General features: G+C 39.5%; 1 protein-coding gene across 4 annotated transcripts in view; it reads left to right on the forward strand.

Annotated features, from left to right (window-relative positions):
- The window catches only part of PDE4B (phosphodiesterase 4B), a 651,743-nt gene that overhangs the window by 182,007 nt on the left and 448,480 nt on the right, over positions 1 to 21,256 (forward strand). Inside the window, exon 1 of one of the 4 annotated variants that reach the window (XM_007528235.3) lies at positions 18,903 to 19,606. The exons of the other annotated variants lie outside the window; for them this stretch is intronic. Coding sequence (XP_007528297.2) covers positions 19,371 to 19,606 — 236 coding nt within the window. The 5' untranslated portion in view covers positions 18,903 to 19,370. Of the gene's footprint in view, positions 1 to 18,902; positions 19,607 to 21,256 lie in introns of those variants that run through there. 4 annotated transcript variants of the gene reach the window in all.

The raw sequence follows: 21,256 nt of genomic DNA on the forward strand, positions 1-21,256 counted from the left end.
TCCCTGGCTCCCCACCTGCAGGGGGGATGCTTCACAAGCAGTGAAGCAGATCTACAGGTGTTTATCTTTCTCTATCTCCCCTTCCTCTCTCTATTTCTCTTTGTCCTATCCAATAAAAAGGAAGAAAGAAAAAATGGCCACTAGGAGCAGTTGATTCATAGTGCTGGCACTTAGCCCCAGTGAAAATCCTTGAGGCAAAAAATAAAAAAGAGAGAGAGAGAGAGAGAGATAGAGAGAGAAACAGAAAGGAGAGACACCTGCTGCAGCCCTGCTTCACTGCTTCACACGCTGCACTGCTTCACTGTTTTTACTGCTGCACTGGTTTTCACTGCTACACTGCTACACTGTTTTCACTGATTCACTACTTGTGAGACTTGTGGGACCCAGGGGTCTGAACCCAGTTCCTTGCCCCATGGAAGTACATGCACTCTACCAAGTGAACCACCCAGCCCCTCTTACTGCCTCTTTATTAACTATTATTGATCATCAATTTCAGATGTACTTAAATTCTTTTTTTTTTTTTAGTTTTTTTCACCCTCATAACCTTTGTCTAACATTTTTTGAGCTGCAGAAACCTGACCATCAAGTTCAAAAGAACAGTTTACTCACTTTACTAGAATGAAACTCCTGATAGGAAAATCCACTTGAGAAATAAAGGGAAAAAGAAGTGATTCTCACAGCTTAGATCTTCCTCCTTTAAGGACATATAATTCCAGCTGCACAATCACCAGCCCCCCCTCCCCAATTGCTTTCTTCTGGTTTGGAAATAAAAAGGAAGCCTTCTCAGCATATAGTATTCTGTACAGACTGCCTGCCTGTTTCTCCTGTGACTCATGCCTCCGTACAGTGTTACCATTGTGCTCTCTGAAAGAGCTGATCCTGCTGGGTGGTGGTACAGCTACTCCGAGGGGAAGGTCACAAGTTCATGTCTGCTTTGCCTTCTGTCTAGCAAGAAGTGTTCCAGCCAAGCAAGAGATCATTGCAATTTCCCTTTGCATAGGGAAGGTTAAATTTGTAATGGTCCCTCAGAAAACTTAAGCCAAAAAGGCCATCCGTAGTGATGATTTACATGACACATTATATATTTGCCTCTGGTCTGCTGTTCTTCCTGCTTTTCTCAGAATATGTTGCCAGGAGTGATCTGAATGAATTTACTGAAGCTTTTGATTGAGGTGAATGGGCATCATGTGAGGCAGGTGGTGTTGAATGGGAGTACAGGTATATAGGTGCATGGATAAGCTCCTTCTGTTCAACTGCTTCTTAATTTTGGGAACAGACCTTGATCGAACAACTACAGCGTAACAAGGCCCCATTTGAGATGCTGGGTTACACAGACCATCTCTGTCTTTATGGGATTTTTATTTGAGTGGCAGTGACAGATAAGAACAATGTCAGAGGGTAATAGAGCTATGGTAACAGAGATGAACGAGTTAAGAGGGAAGAGATGAAGTCTGAATCTGAAGGAAATAGGAAGGAAACAATTAGATACCTTAAGAAAGAACTTTCACCAGGCAGAGGGAAAAGCAACCCACCCTTGAACTCTGTGTGCTTCACCATGTGGTGGGCCACATACCAGTGCAACATTTATTTAAAATAGATGGATTTTCCTGATCAAGTTAATATACACCCATATAAAATACATCTAAAAAATACACTAAGGAAAAAAAAGAGTGGGACTGGCTGGTGGTGCACCTGCTTGAGCACTCATGTTCCAGTGAGCAAGGACTCAGGTTCAAGCGTCTGGTCCCCACCTGCAGGAGGAAAGCTTTGCAAGTGGTGAAGCAGGACTTGCAGGTGTCTCTCTGTCTCTTTCCCTCTCCATCACCCACTTCCCTCCCAATTTCTGGCTGTCTTTATCAAATACATAAATAAAGATAAAAAAATTAATTTAGACTTTTGAGAGAGTCAGCATATCAAAGACTCAGCCTATGTATTAAAAAGACTCTGTGATTTCAAAAGTTCAAGACGTATGATCAATTGTTCCCCTCACATATTAATTAAATAGTGGTTTATATGACTACACTTTAATAGGAGTGTACATAAACACCATTCCCACCACCAAAAGACTGTGTCCCATCCCAACCACCCACCCTTGCCTCCCCCCCCCCACCCCAGGAAGCCAAATGTCCACCCTCCCCCTCACCACAGGGTTTTTACTTTGGTGCCCTACTCTCGATTTAATCAGATCCTCCTTTTAGTTTCCCTTTCTGTTCTTCTACAAAATGCTGGGTATTATACAGCAAACCCTAACAAAGGGACTTTTCAAAGTTAACCCAATTAACAAATAATGTGATGATAACAAGAACTATCCATTGTCTTCTTGAACCCTAAGACAGCAGGAACCTCGCATTTCCACAATAGAGCCTATATTTCCCCCAATCCTGGAACCTTAGAGTGGGACCCACTTTCCTGTATGCCTCTCTCAATTCATATCAAATAATATTTCATCTGCCGATCGCAACCTAATCAACACAATTGAGTGCCACCCCAGCATGCTTCACTTCAGACTGTGTCCAGAGACTTCAGGTGTGGAATGACAACCCTTCAGCTTCATCACTCCGGTGAGACCTTTCCTTTCATAGTATACTCTAATTCCATTCCAGGTGGTCCACTGACCAGTAAGGTTCCCAAACCTAGATATAGACCAGAGATAGAGCATATGTTCACACATGTCCATAAACCAGGGCAAAATATATACGTGAAAGCAGAAGTACACAAGAGTCTGCAGTGAGTAACCCCCAACACTTCATCTGTACTATTCTAGCCTTTGGGTCCATGATTCTTCAACAATTTGTTTGGCTTTTTATGTTAACTCTCTTTTCAGCCACCAGGTTCCAGATGCCAGCATGATGCCGACCAGACTTCCCTGGACTGACAACCCCACCAATGTGTCGTAGAGCCCCACTTCCCCAGAGACCCACCCTACTAGGGAAAGAGAGAGGCAGACTGGGAATATAGATCGACCAGTCAACATCCATGTTCAGCAGGGAAGCAATTACAGAAGCCAGACTTTCCACCTTCTGCAACCCACAAGACCCTGGGTCCATGCTCCCAGAGGGATAGAGAATAGGAAAGCTGTCAGGGGAGAAGATGGGATATGGAAATTGGGTGGTGGGAATTGTGTGGAGTTGTACCCCTCCTATCCCTCGGTTTTGTTAATGTCTCCTTTCTTAAATAATATATATATATTTAAATTTTTAAAAATAATCATTTTGTTCCATACTCCCAGAGAGGGATAAAGAATAGGAAAGTTTCCAATGGAGGGGGTGGGAGACAAAACTCTGGTGGTGGGAACTGTGTTTAGAATTCTACCCCTGTTATCATACAATCTTGTTAATCGTTATTTAATCACTAATAAAAAAAAACATTGAAATAAAAAAACCAAAAAAAATAATTTAGAGCCATCACTGTTTTAATAATGTGTATAAATAGATGAATCAAACAGTGTTTTGTCGTAAATATTTCCCCCGGTAGGATCTTCACAGGGTTAAAACAATAGCCTTCATACATAATGTACTGTAACTGCTTTTTTTAACCACTGGAAATATACAGAAAACGTTGTTTTGACTGTCTATCTTTAGTCTTCAGCTGTTGCTGTCACGATTCAGAAATTTGGATTTCTGCCTTCAGAGGCACGTTTTCTTAACTATAAAAAAATAATCTGTGGGAATCTATAGCTGTAAGCATGGACCGGGACTTTAGAGTAGAAATCACCTGCTATGAAGCGGGCAAAGATATTCCTATTATTTTCATTTCATTCTCATTTTTGTTCTCAGTATGTTTTTGTTGACTTTGTTTATAATTATTGAGTTGCTAGAAAAGTCATGATGTATTGTTCTATGCAAAAATGTGTCATAACTTTTCTAACACCCAGTACAGGAAACTGAAATTTTTAAATTAGTGATTTAATAAAGATTAACAAAGATTGTAGGGTAAGAGGGGTATTATTCCATATGATTCCTGCCACCAAATTTTCATATCCCATCCCCTTCATTGGAATCTTCCCAGTTCTTTATCCCTCTGGGGGTATGGACCAAAATTCCTCATAGGGTACAGAAGGAAAGAGGTCTGGAATCTGTAATTGCTCCTCAGCTAAACATGGGTGTTGGCAGGTTGATCGATACCCCCAGCCTGTTTCTCTTTCCCTAGTGGGGCAGGACTCTGGGGAGGTGTGATTCCAGGACACATTGGTGAGGTCCTCTGCCCAGGGAAGTTAGGTTGGCATCATGGTAGCATCTGCAACATGGTAGCTGAAAAGCTGTAAGGTATAAATCAGGACAGTTTGTTTAATAATAAAGAACCTAGTGGTTAGAATGAAGCAGATAGAACTAAGGGTCTTGGTGTGGGAAGAAGCTAGGCAGTCCATTTTCCAAGGGGCCCATAATTTAATCATTTTTCCCTGAGCCCAATATCTGACATGCAGCCGGGCTAAGACTATTGTTTGGAAAGATCATGTCAGAGTTTAAAATAGGACTAAAAATCTGGATAAGGGCAGAGAGTGAAACGGAAATTTTCTTTGATTTCTGTATATCACTAGCAGCAGCCATCATTCTTACTGTACCAGTTGACTTCCCTAATACATGTAGAAATGCAGAGAACTGTACCAACTGGCACAACTGGTAACAGACATACACTGACAGAAGGAATTGAAAGAATCCCTAAATTTTTTAAGTTGACATTTGAAGTTCAGTGCACCTTTAATAATATTTTCTAAAAGTGGGTCTGAATTCCAAAAACATATATAGTTTACATGAAGGCACTATTACTAGATATTTTATTCCACAATTGTAAAATTTCTAAGTAAATGTTAATAAAACGAAAATATTGGCTATAGTAAAGGTGGTATAAATAAGAGTTTAAAATAGTAGCCTAAAACTTGCAAAATCAGTGCACATTTTATAGTTAAATAAGTCTGATAGTGATATTTATTAATAGAATTAAGTTTCTTTTTTAAAATTTTTTATTTATAAAAGGAAACATTGACAAAACCATAGGATAAGAGGAGTACAGCTTCACACAATTCCCACCACCAGAACTCTGTATCCCATCCCCTCCCCTGATAGCTTTCCTATTCTTTATCCCTCTGGGAGTGTGGACCCATGATCATTGTGGGGTGCAAAAGGCTGAAGGTCTGGCTTCTGTAATTACTTCCCCGCTGAACATGGGCTTACTCCCAGCCTGTCTCTCTCTTTCCCTAGTGGGGAAGGGCTCTGAGGATGCAGGGCTCCAGGACACATTGGTGGGGTTGTCTGTCCAGGGAAGTCTGGTCGAATCCTGCTAGCATCTGGAACCTGGTGGCTGAAAAGAGAGTTAATATACAAAGCCAAACAAACTGTTGGACAATTATGGACCTAAAGGCTGGAATAGTGCAGGTAAAGGTCCTCCGTTTTTGTAGATAGCTAGTAAGCCTATTTTAGTTATATTTCAAAGGGCCTGTAGCTATACTAGTGTTTTGTTTTTTCTTCCTGAACCTGAAATCTGATATGCAGGTAAATCCTAATTATTGTCTGGGGAGATGATGTCATGGCTGGGAAAAGGACCAGAAAGCTAGATTAGGGAAGAGAGTAGCTCCCTAATATGGGAAAGGGTATAAATATTACTGCAAACCCCATCAATTTGATGTGATCTGGGGCCCATAATTAGCTTAGGAGCCTGTGTGACCTCTACATCCCCTAAATCTGAGCTCACATTCTGTGGTCATGAGTATGAACATTACATGCTGCCCCAATATCAGGACCCATCTTCTTCAGGTGTATCATAGAGTATGTTATCCATCGTCCCTTTGGAGGATGGAACATTTCTCTACCATTGTTGATCCACAGGGTCCTATGCGGGCCCACAAAGGGGTCTATTTTGTTGTTCCTGATAGAGATGACCGGAAACAATGGAGAGAGGGATTTATTTGAGGTCTAGGCCCATCAAGTCTGTTTGGGGGACTCAGGACTCCCCATTTAGGGCCCCAGCTGGTGGAATGGCCTGATAGTGACTAAAGATTCATCGTTAATGTATGCCAGTCTCTCGTCCTTGTCCTTATTCAGCTTTTGCAGTCCTTGCTTTGCTAAGGTTAGCTTTAGAGTGAGTGAGATAACTGTAATAGGAAGTAGGTGAGAGGGATATCTAAGTGGACACTATTTCATTATGAACTTGATACTGACTCACTAAAGACTATTGTGTATTTTTTGCTTTCAGGTATATGTTCTGCCCTAATTTATGGATACATGTGAACATATGCTCTATCTTATGGGATATAGTCTATATCTAGGTTTTGGGACTTTGTTAGGAAGTGAACCTCCTGGAATGGAATTAGAGAATACCAAATACCATAAAAGGAAAGGTCTCACCCGAGTGATGAGGGTGAAGGGTTGGCAATTCATGCCTGACGTCTCTGTACACAGTCTGAGGTGAAGCATGCTGAGGTGGTACTTGTTGCATTGATTAGGTTGGAATTGGCAGATTCAGTATCATTTGGCCTGACTTGAGAGATGCATGCAGGGAAGTGATCCCCACCCCAGAGGTTCCAGGATTGGGAGAAACATAGGCTCTATAGAGGAAGCGGGATATTCCTGTTGTCTTAGGGTTTAAGAAGACAATAGATAATTATTGCAATAATCACATTGTTTGGCAATTGGGTTAACTTTGAAAATCCATTTGTTAGGATTTGCTGTATCATACACACCCTCACCATATTTCATGTCATTTGACGTTTGCATATAGTTATGCCACCAGTTGCTTTTGCTCTTCCTGGACTAAGCTTTTAAGAGAGTCAACATATCAAAGACTCAGTATTAAAGACTCAGTCTGTGCTTTAAAAAGTTTGAGATATTCAATCAATTTTTCCCCTCTCATATTAATTAAATAGTGATTTATATGACTACAAATTGATAGGAGTATACATAAACACCATTCCCACCACCAAAAGACTGTGTTCCATCCCACCCCCCCACCCCCATCCTCCTGCCACCCAGGGAAGCCAAATGTCCACCCTCCCCCTCACCACAGGGTTTTTACTCTGGTGCCCTACTCCAAATTCAGTCAACTCCTGCTTTGAATATCCCTTTCTGTTCTTCTTTCTCAACTTCTGTTTATAAGTGGGATCATCCCATACTCATATTTATCTTTTTGACTTAGCTCATTTAACATAATTTCTTCTAGCTCCATCCATGATGGGTCAGAGAAGGTGGGTTCATTGTTCTTACTATGTGCATAGTAGTCCATTGTATATACCACAGCTTTCTCAGCCACTCATCTGTTGTTGGGCACCTGGGTTGCTTCCAGGTTTTAGCTGTTATGAATTGTGCTGCTATGAACATAGGTATATGATTCAACAATTTCTGTCCTGGGAGCTTACCTAAAGGAACCATAAAAAAATCTATCAGAAGAGATCTCTCTTCATAACATCATAGTTTGTAATAGCCAAAACTTGGAAGTAACCCAGAAGCCTGATGGTAGATGAGTGGCTGGAGAACTGTGGGGTATATATACACTGTGGAATATTACTTAGCTGATCAAAATGATAAAGTCATCTTCGTTGCATCCTCGTAGGTCGAACTTCAAGACATCATGCCAAATTTTATAGATTAATACTGTGTCTTTTTTCCATACACATTTCTGACTTCAGACAATGAAGAAAATTGTAAAAAGACAAAAGCACATTCTAGAAGAAAAGGCTTTCCTAAATGTGTCTTTGTTTTTTAACGTATATGTCCCTCATGTCCCATTCATTTGAAATAACTTCTGTAGATAATTTGCTGACAGGTCAGTATTATCTTAAGGAAATGTACACTCTCTTACTGCAGCATTTAAAATACCTACCATGGGAATAGTTTCTCTCCTTGTATTTAGTTATCTGACTCATTCTTGCTGATATATCTGGATATTAACAAGGACCTGGAAAACAGAGAGGAGCTTCCTTAGTATTTCAGTCTATGCAGTCTGCCTTCACAGAAAGCTCTTCATGAAAGAAACGCGTAATTAGCCTGCTAAAATCAGAGCGCACTGTGTGTGTAGTGATAAGAAGTCTGTTTTACCTGAACACCACATGATGAGTAGATAGTGCCACAGATGGGAACTCTGTTTTGCATTGCAGTAATTAAATTAATGATAATGATAATAAATAATTTAGGCAAAGAAATACTAATAGTTAAAATGGAAGACAGAGTCCGATTGCTATGATTTAAGACATTGATTTTGTAATCCTTGGTAAACTCAAGTCCAAAAAGGTAAGATGTTGACTGGACTGGTTTTCAAAACAGTAAAGACACTGCATTAATTTCTGATCCATAGTTTCAATAAATATTAAGAAAATGAAGATTCAATGTCAGGTTGTGGAAATATTAAGAAAAATTAAGTGGTTTGTTTTTCTTGGAGTGCTAACAAGTTAGTCTAGGAGACATATGAAAATACATACTTTAGGGAGCCAGGCGGTTTCGTAGTGGGCTAAATGCACGTGGTGCAAAGCACAAGGACCGGCTTAAGGATCCTGGTTAGAGCCCTTGGCTCCCCACCTGCAGGGAAGTCGCTTCACAGGTGGTGAAGCAGGTCTGCAGGTGTCTTTCTCTCCCCCTCTCTGTCTTCCCTTCCTCTCTCCATTTCTCTCTGTCCTATCCAACGACGACAACAACAATAATAATAACTACAACAATAAAACAACAAGGGAAATAAAAAGAGAATAAATAAATAAATATTAATAAAAGAAAATACATACTCTAGTATTGTGAGAAACATCCTCTGAGAAGAATCTATGCTATTAGAAATTAAATGAGATGAAACAGCTGACTGAGAGTAGAAGGTGGGAAAGGTCTCAGTGAAGCATTATAATTGAATTAATCTATGATAGATGAGACAAAATATTCTTGGCCAAGAAAGTAGTAAAATGTGGCTAGGGAAATAGCTCAACAGGAAGAGTATCAGCTATGTTTGCCTAATGTTCACAACTTGATTTCCAACACTGTGTGTACCAGAGTGGTGATGCTGTGGTCTTTCATTTTTATTGTCTCATGTGAAACTCTATCTAATATGTATTGAAGTCTTTAAAAAATGAAAGTAGGAAGTAACACTTTAAGGTAGTGAAAATGACAGGAAGGGGCCATCACAGTTGTTACAGGGACAATGCTTAATGCCACTCTTGCTCATGGTCTGATATGAGAATACTTTAATCTCTGATTAAACTTTTCTTTACCCAATGCCCTCATAATGCAATTTGAAAATCTTTACTTATTCAATGTATATTAAGATATGTTATGTAAATACCCATTAAATGGAACATATATGTGAAAACATACTTTTATTTATTTATTTTTTATTTATTTAAGAAAGGAGACATGAACAAAACTAAGGGATAGGAGGGGTACAACTCCACACAATTCCCACCACCCAGTCTCCATATCCCACCCCCTCCCCTGATAGCTTTCCCATTCTCTATCCCTCTGGGAGCATGGACCCAGGGCCCTTGTGGGTTGCAGAAGGTGGAAGGTCTGGCTTCTGTAATTGCTTCCCTGCTGAACACAGGCATTGACTGGTTGATCCATACTCCCAGTCTGCCTCTCTCTTTCCCTAGTAGGGTGGGTCTCTGGGGAAGAGGGGTTCCAGGACATATTGGTGGGGTTGTTAGTCCAGGGAAGTCTGGTTTGCATCATGCTGGCATCTGGAACCTGGTGGCTGAAAAGAGAGTTAACATACAAAGCCAAACAAATTGTTGAACAGAAAACATACTTTTTTTTTATTTAAGAAAGTATTAATTAACAAAACCATAGGGTAGAAGGGGTACAATTCTACACAATTCCCACTACCCAATCTCCATATCCCACCCACTCCCCTGATAGCTTTCCCATTCTCTATCCCTCTGGGAGCATGGACCCAGGGTCATTGTGGGTTGCAGAAGGTAGAAAACATACTTTTAATGGCCTAATTGAAACACACACACACACACACACACACTTTGGTAGTATTGGTATAATATAAATCTCATTAGAGTTCAAATGGGAACATTTGGGTGTAGTTATTCTGTAAACTAATTAAAAGCTGACACTTTGATCATCTTCCGTTCATATATATTTTTTTAAATGGGTTGTTTTTTATAAGCTTTTGAGATATTTGGTTTATTACTCCTTCCTCTGATAAATGGCATGTGAAGATCTTCCATTCATTAAGGTCTCCATTTCTTCTGGTGCTGATTCATCCTGTTGTACAGAACTTTTCTGTTTGATGTAGTCCCTTTAGTTTATATTTGCTTGTGCTTTGCTTGCTATTGGACACTAGTCTCAAAAATATTTCTGAAGCGAGTCATCATGGAATGTTCTGCTAGTGTTCTCTTCTGTGTATCTTTATGATTTCTGGTTTAACATTCACATTATTAATCCATTTTTAGACTTTTGTGCAGGTGACAGCTGATGGCACTGTTTTATTTTTCTACATGTTTTAAACAAAATTTCCCATTGCTAATTGTTGAAAAGACTCCTCCATTTTCAACTTGATGTTTTCTCTTGTCATAGTTGCCTGTAGGTGTGAGAGTCTTATTTCCAGGCTCTGTTTCTACTCCACTGAGCACCGTGTTGTACCTTTTTGTTTTAGTACCTCACCGTTTTGATTATTATAGTCCTGCACTGTAATTGGAAGTCAGATTGCTGTCTCCATTTTTATTATTTTCTTCTCTCAGCATTACTTTGGAGATTATGGGTATTTTTTGGATTCCAGGCAAACTTTTGTAGCTTTTATTTAAGGAATTCTGTGGGGGCTCTGATAGGCACTGTGTCGAATCTTTATATCACTTTTGTTAGGATGGTCATTTCAATGATATTAGTTCTTTTTTTATTTATTCATTTATTTTTATGGTAGCCTACTGTTTACATCGAGGAATGCCATGATAAGTATACTAGTATACTAGCTTGCAAGCTTAATATTATTGCTTAATGATCTCTTGGGGTTTAATATTATATTCTTTCTATGTGAGAGTAGTGATAATTTTACTTCTTTTCCAATTTGGATCTCTTTTTTTATCTCTCCTTGCCTAATAGCTGTGAATAGGAATCCCAAGGCTGTGTGAGTAGTAATAGTGATAGTGGGCATTCCTGTCTTGAACTGGATCTAAAAAGGAAAGCTATCAAAAAAGATAATCCAATAGACATTCAAAAAAAATGTTCAGTCACCTAATATCAGATAAATGCCAATTAAGACAACAGTAAGCTAGCAGACCATACCTATCAGATGTAGCACACAGTAAAGAACATCAGTGCTGCTGAGAACGTGGGGAAAATGGAACCCTTCAGCACTTTGGGTAGGGGTATAAATTGGGTCAACCCCGGTATAAAGCAGTCTGGAGACTTTCCAGAACATTAGAAACCTACTTACCAGATGACCCTACAGTAGTTCTTTGCCTAGGAATCTCTTCAGAAAACACAAAAGCACATATCTGAAACCTGTGTCTAACTATGTTCGTCACTGCACCCTGTCATTTCACGAACATCTCATAAAAACTGCAGCAAAGGTGGGTGCGAGGAATCACATCATTGCAAGACTGGCCAGCTCCTCATGGGGCGCGAGCGCTTCCACACTACGATCATCATCTCTGGCATTATGCTATTCCGCTGCAGTATACTGTGCCCCAGGATGGTTCCGTAGCCCCATGTCCACTTGGTCGATTCCAAATTATATTCCTCCATGAGGATCATTTCTGGAACCATCCGCTCCACCCCGGTTCCATGGCTGCCAGTTCTTAGCAACATCGCCCCACCAGATATTCGTCGGGATGCGGCATCATCTAAGTTCATTTCCCATGTCTACGCTCGACCGGACCTGCCAATATACGCGGATATCTTCGCCCACCCTGTCCAACGCTTGACGTCTCGTCACCCAATCTGGTCCCCTATGCCTACACTGAACTTCTCTGTTCCAGACTCTTGGAAACAGAGTTAGCAGTCAGCTGAGGTAAAGAACAAACACTTCATCACAGACCCCTGCAAGCGTCAACGCGGCTTTGACCTAGCACGTTATGACTGGGCCCTCCTCAATCGCTATCGAACAGGCCATGGCCGGTGCGCCGCTATGTTCCATCGCTGGGGGGCCAGAGACGACCCTCACTGCCCCTGCGGCTCCAGACAGACTATGACCCACATAGTCAACGCCTGCCACCTCTCCAGATTCAAAGGAGGTCTCGAAACTTTACATCAGGCTCAACCTGACGCTGTTGACTGGCTACGGAAGAAGGGCAAACGCTAGAAGAAGAACTGCACTATTTTTAATAGCCCCATAATATAAACAACCCAACTCTTCAATGATAGATGAGTGGTTAAGGTACTTGTGCAATATATCCACGCAATGAAATACTACTTGGCCGTGAGAAATAATCAAGTCTTTCTTTTCACTACATCTTGGATGGAACTTGATGCTACGTGAGCTAAAGCAGAAGGAGAAAGGTAAAGTACTGTAAGACTGCACTCAATAGGGGGAGTTTAAGAAACAGAGAAAGGAAACACAGGGTGGTTTGCTACTGCAGAGCCAAGGACTCCAGAGTGTGTGTGTGTGTGTGTGTGTGTGTGTGTGTGTGTGAGGGAGGAGGAGAGAGGGGTAGAAAAGAAATCATAAAGCATAAGGTACTGACTGCATAATGGTAGAGAAACGTTTCCTTGGTGGTGGGTGTGGTGTGTGAACACCTGTCCTAGACAGCTAAGAAACTGTGCTCATGCAACTATGACTGTCTTGTAAATCACTAATACTCCCCATCAAGCTATAAAAGTTATCGTTCTCTGTCTTGATATTCCCTTTGAAAATGGACAAATAATGTCTGCTAGTTGGGGAAAAAAAAATACCTATTGAGTTTCTGTTCTCTCCCAGACTCTATTCTACACTCAACAAACGAACCAGATTTAGCTATAAGATAAGGAACCTCATTTTTTTTTGCCATTTTATTTGGAGGCTAATGGTTTGCAGTCCGATTGTCTACACAAAGGCTCCATTTCCCAACTGCAGCATGAGTGTCTCACCTCCAAACCCTCCTTCCAAGCCCCCTTCTTCCAATCCTTCCCCAGAGTTCCTTGTTTTGGTGCGGTACCCGACTCCCCCACCCAGTCCAAGTCTCATCTTGTAGAAGCTCATGACTTAAACTCATAGTGGGGGGCCGGGTGGTGGCACACCTGGTTGAGCACACATGTTAATATGTACAAGGTCCCAGGTTCTAGCCCACCTGCAGGGGGGAGAGCTTTGCAAGTATTGAAGCAGGGCTGCAGTTGTCTCTCTGTCTCACTTCTTCTCTATCTTCTCCTCCCCTCTCTTTTCTTTGCTTCTATCCAACAAAAAATAAAGATAATTAAAAAATAGAATTAAATGAATTCATGGGGAAGGGTAAAGTCTGAAAAAAAATTCAAAAGATCCTGCCTGATATGTTTATTTTTTAAAAAATATTTTTGTTTGTTTGTTTGTTTTTAATGAAAGAGGGTCGGAGACAGACTAGAGCACTGCTCAGCTTGGGCTTACAGTTATCTAAAGATTTCACTCCAGGAACTTTGGAGAGTCAGGGTGTTTATAGTGAAAACCAAATGAAATAGCTTATACAAATTTCTTCTGATATCTGAAACTGTGATGCTTGCAGTCAGTTTGCAGAAATATAAATTGCTGCTCTGTGTCATTTAACTTTTAAAAGTGGGTCAAAAAAACCCTTCCACTTTCTATATCCCACAATGACCTTGGGTCCCAGAGGGTTAAAGAATAGGAAAGCTACCAGGGCAGGGGATGGGATATGGAGTTCTGGTGGTGGGAATTGTGTGAAGTTGTACCCCTCTTATCCTAAGGTTTAGTCAATGTTTCCTTTTTATAAATAAAAATTAAAAAAATAAAATAAAAGCAGGTCAGCTTCTTGTTCTTGCCCCCCAAATTTATCTTTTCTCCAGCTGTGTTGGAATAAGTATGTAGTCCATGATTTTTTTTTTTCAAAGGGAAATAAAGAAATTGGCTCAAGTTGCCATCTTTGGGAATTGGGGTATTCTCTTAAGAGAGGATACGGTTGCTTCTTGTTCTGTGTTAGCCAATTACCTTTTTTTTTCTGAGGGAAGGAAGGGCTTAAGTGTTTTTAGGTGAATAAAGCCTAAAGGTTATTCTCAGATGATGTGCTTGTTTAGGAAAAAAGAATTGAATAGTGAAACAAAAATAGAATCAACGCTAGTAGAACATTAGTATCTACAATCTTAAATTTGAATACTTTTGAAAAGGAAGCTTTTGAATAAATTCTGTCTTCTAAAATGTCCAGTTTGCTATTTACAGCAAACATGAGATGTGTTATTTTGTCTTCAACATTGTTAGATGTTCTTTCATAGTCGAAATCTTTTTAAAATATTATTGTATTTGACAGTATGCTACAAGTTGGCCCTCAGTTCTGGGTACAGTTACCTGAAGAATATGTACTATAAAAAATTTGTTTTGGGGAGTTGGGCAGTTAAGCACATGTGGCGCAAAGCACAAGGACCGGCGTACTGATCCCAGTTCAAGCCCCCAGCTGCCCACCTGTAGGGGAGTCCCTGCACAGGTGGTGAAGCAGGTCTGCAGGTGTCTGTCTTTCTCTCCCCCTCTCTGTCTTCCCTACCTCTCTTCATTTCTCTCTGTCCTATCCAACAACGATGACATCAATAACAACAACAATAATAACTACAGCAACAATGAAAAACAACAAGGGCAACAAAAGGGAAAATAAATAAATAAAAAACATAAAATTAAAAAAATTGTTTTCATTTACAATAATTTGATCTTAAGGTTGTTAAATTCTGAAAAGTTAAATAATACTGTTATATTTACATTATAAGCTTATTTTGTTTGGTCATAATTTGCTTTCAATTTTAATGTAATGAAAAGTCAAAATTCTTACAATGTGTCTGTAGACTTAAAAATATGATTCTGTGGTCTGGGAGGTGGCACAGTGGATAAAGCATTGAACTCTCAAACATGAGGTCCTGAGTTTGGTCCCCAGCAACACATGTACCAGAGTGATGTCTGGTTCTTTCTCTCTCTCTCTCTGTCTCTCTTCCTATCTCACTGATAAATAAATAAGATATTTAAAAAAATATGATCCTGATCGTTCTTGATCCCATGACTTCATATTGATCCTTTTATTATGCTTTTATGATAAATTATATTTTCTTGCTTGTGATAATATATAGATACTAGTAATTTTATAATTAAAACTGAGACAAAGTTGTGATTAGAATTCTTTTTTTTTTTTTTCCTCCAGGGTTATTGCTGGGCTCGGTGCCTGCACCATGAATCCACTGCTCCTGGAGGCCATTTTTCCCCCTTTTTGTTGCCCTAGTTGTTGCAGCTTCATTGCAGTTATTATTGCCATTGTTGACGTTGCTTTTGTTGTTGGATAGGCCAGAGAGAAATGGAGAGAGGAGGGGAAGACAGAGAGAGAGGGGGAGAGAAAGATAGACACCTGCAGACCTGCTTCACCACCTGTGACGTGACTCCCCTGCAGGTGGGGAACCGGGGGCTCGAACCGCGATCCTTACGCCGGTCCCTGCGCTTTGCGCCACGTGCGCTTAACCCACTGCGCCACCGCCCAACTCCCGTGATTAGAATTCTTAAATAATCCTGAGGTAAATATCTGCACTTAATAGTTGGATTCATAGTTGCCTAATTCTCCTTTTGAAGTACCAAGAAATGTTTTTTTTATATATATAGATAGGAAGTCTTTCCTTCTGATTCTTTAACTCCATCCTAGACACTCAGAGGGTATACAAGCTCTACTTGCTTTCTTCTGGGTCTTTTCTCCTCTTTCAGTGATCTCTCTCAAAACATTATACTCTTCACTGAAAAATGTCTGTTAAAAATGCTTTTAACTACTTTTTCCTTAATTACCATCTCTAGTTTCTTACCTTCAAGATGATTTTTTTTTTTTTGCTTTATTATTTACCTTAGAGTTACATGAGTCAACAAAATAAAGGCAAGCCCTCATGGAACTTAAGTTTTAGGGAGAGTAAACGGAATGAGTGAATGAGTGCTCTAAACTTCATGACATGTTGTCTAGTTTCACTTTGATATTTTAACTTTGAAAATAAATTTTCACAAGTTTTATCTGTATTCATGCCTTCCCTTTTCACAGAGAGAGACCATTCAGACTTAAGATAATTTGATTCTCTTTTACACTTTGTGTGTTAATTTGTTGGTTTTTGGAGTCCATAGGGTGGGTACAGTTAAGATTCTGTGTATTTTTGACAATTGTACTTCTTAGGATGATACTCTGAATTTATTTCTTCAACTAGGACACTTCCAGTTATAGGAGGCTAAGTGAGAAGAATAATGCTTAGTGTCACGTGCTGTCACAAAAGTTAACATAATATTACTGCAGTGTGATGGTAACTGCATCGTTTTGTGACTTTAGGTATGTTGATGTCAATATGCCATTTTCTGCATTCCTATAGTTCTATACAAATCTAAAGTTGTGCAACAATTTTGTGAGGGAGGCAATCCCTAAAATGCTTACACTGTTGGCATCCTTAAAAAGAGAACATGAGGGAGTCGGGCGGTAGCGCAGTGGGTTAAGCGCATGTGGCGCAAAGCACAAGGACCACCGTAGGAATCCCGGTTTGAGCCCCGGCTCCCCACCTGCAGGGGAGTCGCTTCACAGGCGGTGAAGCAGGTCTGCAGGTGTCTATCTTTCTCTCCCCCTCTCTGTCTTCCCCTCCTCTCTCCATGTCTCTCTGTCCTATCCAACAACGAACAACATCAACAATGGCAATAATAACCTCAAAGAGGCTACAACAAGGGCAACAAAAGGGGGGTAAAAATGGCCTCCAGGGGGCGGTGGATTCATGGTGCAGGAACCGAGCCCAGCAATAACCCTGGAGGAAAAAAAAAAAGAGAATATGAGATGTTAAGACTACTGTGATTATAAATTGCTATTTTCTTTTTTTTTGCAAATAACTCACTCTCAGTATTGGAAGAATCACATGTCATATCTCAGTGTTAAATCCCATTGTTGTTGGCAGAAAGACATAATTTTTTTTATAATACAGCAAATAATGGATAGAATTAACTGTATTTTTCTCCCAGGCTATTACTAAGAATCCATTCTAAAATAGGCATATATATATATACATATATATGGTTTACAAGGGCCTGACAGAATGTCTGTTTCACTTTATCTGTACGATATCATGTTGAAGAACTTACCTGGGAATCAGAATGTCTTGGTTGGAGCTTTAGATTTTTTTATTACTGATTTAATAATGATTGACAAGATTGCTGATACGAGGGATACAATTCCACACAATAAGATTGTAGGAGAAGATGGGAACAATACCATACAGTTTTCACCACCAGCGTTCTGCATCCCATCCCTGTCATTGGAAGCTTCCCTATTCTATATCGCTTTGGGAACATAGACCCAGGATCATTATGGGGTGCTGAAGGTGGAAGGTCTGGCATCTGTAATTGCTTCTGTGCAGCACATGGGCGTTGGCAGGTGGACCCATACCCCCAGCCTGTTTCTATCTTTCAGTATGAGTTTGGAGAAGTCATTGACATTCTCGCTGGAAAAAAGTGTTTATTCAAATTCAACTCAACTCTAAAATTCTGTGATTTTGCTCTTATTCATGAAGTCATCCTAGCACATTATTGAAATAATTGTATTTTACTGGGCAAAATCTGTAAATTGAGAGACAAAACCCTTCTTAATATATTAGAACCACTTCTCCCAAGGGGTGGAGTTGGTTCACTTTTCACTATACATAGGCCAGGGAATGTACTTCCTCAACCCTGTAGATCTTCAGCTAGAATATATAATAGTATTTTTAAAGGTGGATGTCCTCACACCTTAGGTAAAAAAAACTGTTTCCTTTTTTTTTTTTTTTTTTTTTTGGTCACTGTAGTTCTATTGTGAATCATTTAACTGTCACTCTTGCTGACTAGTTCTTGTTCTGTCTTGTCAAATATTTGTGAGATCAGGCTGACCCTGGCTGAAGTCATTGCTAGAACAGCCTTTACACCATCCATAGATTGCAAATACCACCATGTTATTTTTACTTACACACACCTTTGAAAATGCTGAAGCCTATTTCTACATGTAGTTTCAAGTGACAGTAAACTGCTTTGGGACTGAGACTTTTTTTTTTTTTTCGGCGGGGGGGGGGGGGATCTCCTGCCCATGTCTCACTCACATGCTCTTGTAAACAATACACACAGAGACATACACATATACATACATACACACACACACACATTGATTTACTCGCATGTGATTGCGTAAATAAATACACACAAATACAGTGTGTCTTGGACATCCACCTACACACATATAAACACATCCAGAATTTTTGGCATTGAACTCTGCACTTTTAACTGGCTAAGTATTCATCCTTTCAGGCTGTTTCTTCTGTTTCTGTTCTGGGAAAGCTTTTGGCTTTCCAAAAGTGACTTTGTATCTCCCAGAGAGTGGCTGCTGTGGGCAACCCATGAACAATGAGTTGAAGCAGATGAATGAGGGTAGTGTTCATTGGAATAAAAATTAGACTTTAAATTCCTTGGAGGGGGAATGAACCAAATCCAATGTCTCCCTGTTAACTGTTTTTCTTTTTGTTTGTTTGTTTTGTTTTGTTTTTTACATTGATGCTGCTTTCCATCATCTGTAGAAAGGAAGCAACAATAAACCTCAGCAATTCAGATTTTATTTTTCATTCAGAAATGGATAGACTTTTTGATAAGCCTTGATTTAATGAGTTTTCACTGTGATGAGGACCATGACCTCACAAATGGTGAGAATCTGAAAGGAGGAGGGTGTTGTTGAAGGGGGAAACAGAGTGCAATTGTTTAAGTAATCCTGGGCCAATAAGCATTCGGTAGGTGGAGTTACTATTGTGTGCTTTACAGAACAAGATAATTCTGAATGAAGACTTTAGATATCATGCAGGCTGGACGGACTCTGGTTTTGCTCTTTGTGCAGACAAAGCAAATGGCCAGGTGACCAGATTTGACTTACTCTCTGTTAGCAGAACGCTGCTGGTTTGATAAGATTTGAAAAAAAATACATTAGGGGATTTATCAGAAGCCCTTATGAATATTTCATGAGTCGATATATTCAGCTGAATGAATTCTGTGAGTGTCAGTGTGTAGCTTGCAGGCAAACCTCATCCACAAGGAGGCTACTGACATAGGAAGCACTTTGGCGCAGAGAGAGGCAAAGCCAGGCTGATAACGCTCCTTGTCACAGACTGACTTGCCTTGCTTGGAGTTTGCTCCTCTGACACTCAGCAGCTCTCACAGAAGAGAAAACCGCTTCCTAAATTCAACTGGAGAGAGTTTGCAGACTTAGCAGCCTCCTAACTTGCAGTCGGGTCTTTGCTATGTTTGAGGTTTTTGTTTTGGATGGTGAGAGCTAGTATTCCATACAAGACATGACAGCAAAAAATTCTTCAAAGGAACTTACTGTTTCAGAATCTGAGGTTTATATAAAGACTTTCAAGGAGCAAATGCATTTAGAACTCGAGCTGCCGAGGCAACCTGGAAACAGACCTACATCTCCAAAAATTTCTCCGCGCAGTTCGCCAAGGAACTCACCTTGCTTTTTCAGAAAGTTGCTGGTGAATAAAAGCATCCGTCAGCGCCGTCGCTTCACCGTGGCTCATACATGGTAAGAGGGGACTTGGCGGTGTCTAGAGCGATTTTTCTTAGCTGCTGTGAGTTAGGAATATGTACAGGTACTATCTGAGTTTTGGCCATACCGTATATCACAAGTCTGACACGCATGGAGAGTGGGTGATCTGAAGAATACATAGTGCTCCATATACCAAGTTATCACTGTGCTGCTGGCTGTTTTCAGATGAAATAAGCTTCCAACTGTTGAGAATCTTTAAAATGTCTGTTTATAAAGGGATCCTGGCTTATTCTAGGTAAACTGGGTATCAAAGGAGTTTTAAAAAGCCCATCTTTGCCTCATCTCTGTTAAGGTGGCAGGTGACTTCGTTGTCTTATGGTGGTTGTTGATGATGTTTTTAAAAGGTGTGTTTTTGTTGCCAGAATAAATGTTTTGACCTTGCTTCTATTTTATTTCTCAAAATAACATTTAAGGTCAAACGTTATTGATTGCACTGCTGTGTTTGTAGTGTATAAATTAGTTAGTTTGTGATTTATTGGCTTCCTTAGCCTACCTAGAGAAAAGGAATATTAAATTCCCACTTCTGAAATTACATGGTTAGTTAACTTATTATTTTGGTTTGCTATTATCTTGTATTATTACTTTTATCTATAAGGGCCCCTTATTGGAAAAAGTGACTTAGCATTTAGAGATATTTTGAGAATACCATATAAATAAATTTAAATAAAAGTGACTGATCTGGCATCCTTTAATATCTATGTTACATTTGATAATGAAAAGTAAAGACAAGTACAGTAGAAATTAAATGAACTTTTGACTACAAACACTAGACCACTTCTGATTTCCTTGAAATATTTGGTTTCTTTAAAATTAAGATACCCTTCATAATTGAATATTTGTACCTATAGTTTTTACTTAAAAGGGACCACAACAATAAAGGAGGTTAATGTCTCAAGTTCTAACACCATGATTTTTTTTTTTTTTTGAGTGTCAACTAACATTATAAACTGTGGATGTTTGACTCTTGAAAATGGAAAGTTACTGTTTTCAATTCAGAGAAATGTCTTTCTGCTCAGTCTACTGCAAAATGCATGATCAAATTCAGGTTAATCCTAGAAATATGTAGAATGATATTAAAAGTACATATTTGACCAATACATGCGTTATTTTCATAGGTATGGCCTTTTATTTTCTTCTTTTTTTTTTCTAACAATGAGTTGTTGTTTTGCATGATTGTTTTGTTGGAAAATACTTGGGAGATATGTTCTGTAAAGTCAATATCATTAGCTGCTCATGATTTCATAATTGTTCAAGATATATGGCTACTTTTACAAAACCTACCGATGGCTGCAGTGCATGAAATGTACACACAGATGTTTGTGCTGATTCGAAGATGTCCTTTCTCAGGCTTTTCCTCCATCTCTGATGTGTGTGCAGCTGAATGGGAGACTTTGGATAAGTACAGTGTTAATTAGTTATCGTGCAAAGAAAAAAAGATGGAAACCATTCAGTTAATTCATAGACACCTAAGTTTTACTACTTGGATTAATATTAACTCAGTATTTTGAACAGGAGGATATTTAGTTTTAATAAGCTAATTTTGATGGGTGGTAAATCTTCATTGAAACTTGTTAAAATTTACTTTATTGTAGAGTTTCTGCATTAAAAAAGTCATATGCTAGGAAG

Source organism: Erinaceus europaeus, chromosome 13 (genome assembly GCF_950295315.1).
Source record: "Erinaceus europaeus chromosome 13, mEriEur2.1, whole genome shotgun sequence".
Lineage (NCBI taxonomy): Eukaryota > Metazoa > Chordata > Mammalia > Eulipotyphla > Erinaceidae > Erinaceus > Erinaceus europaeus.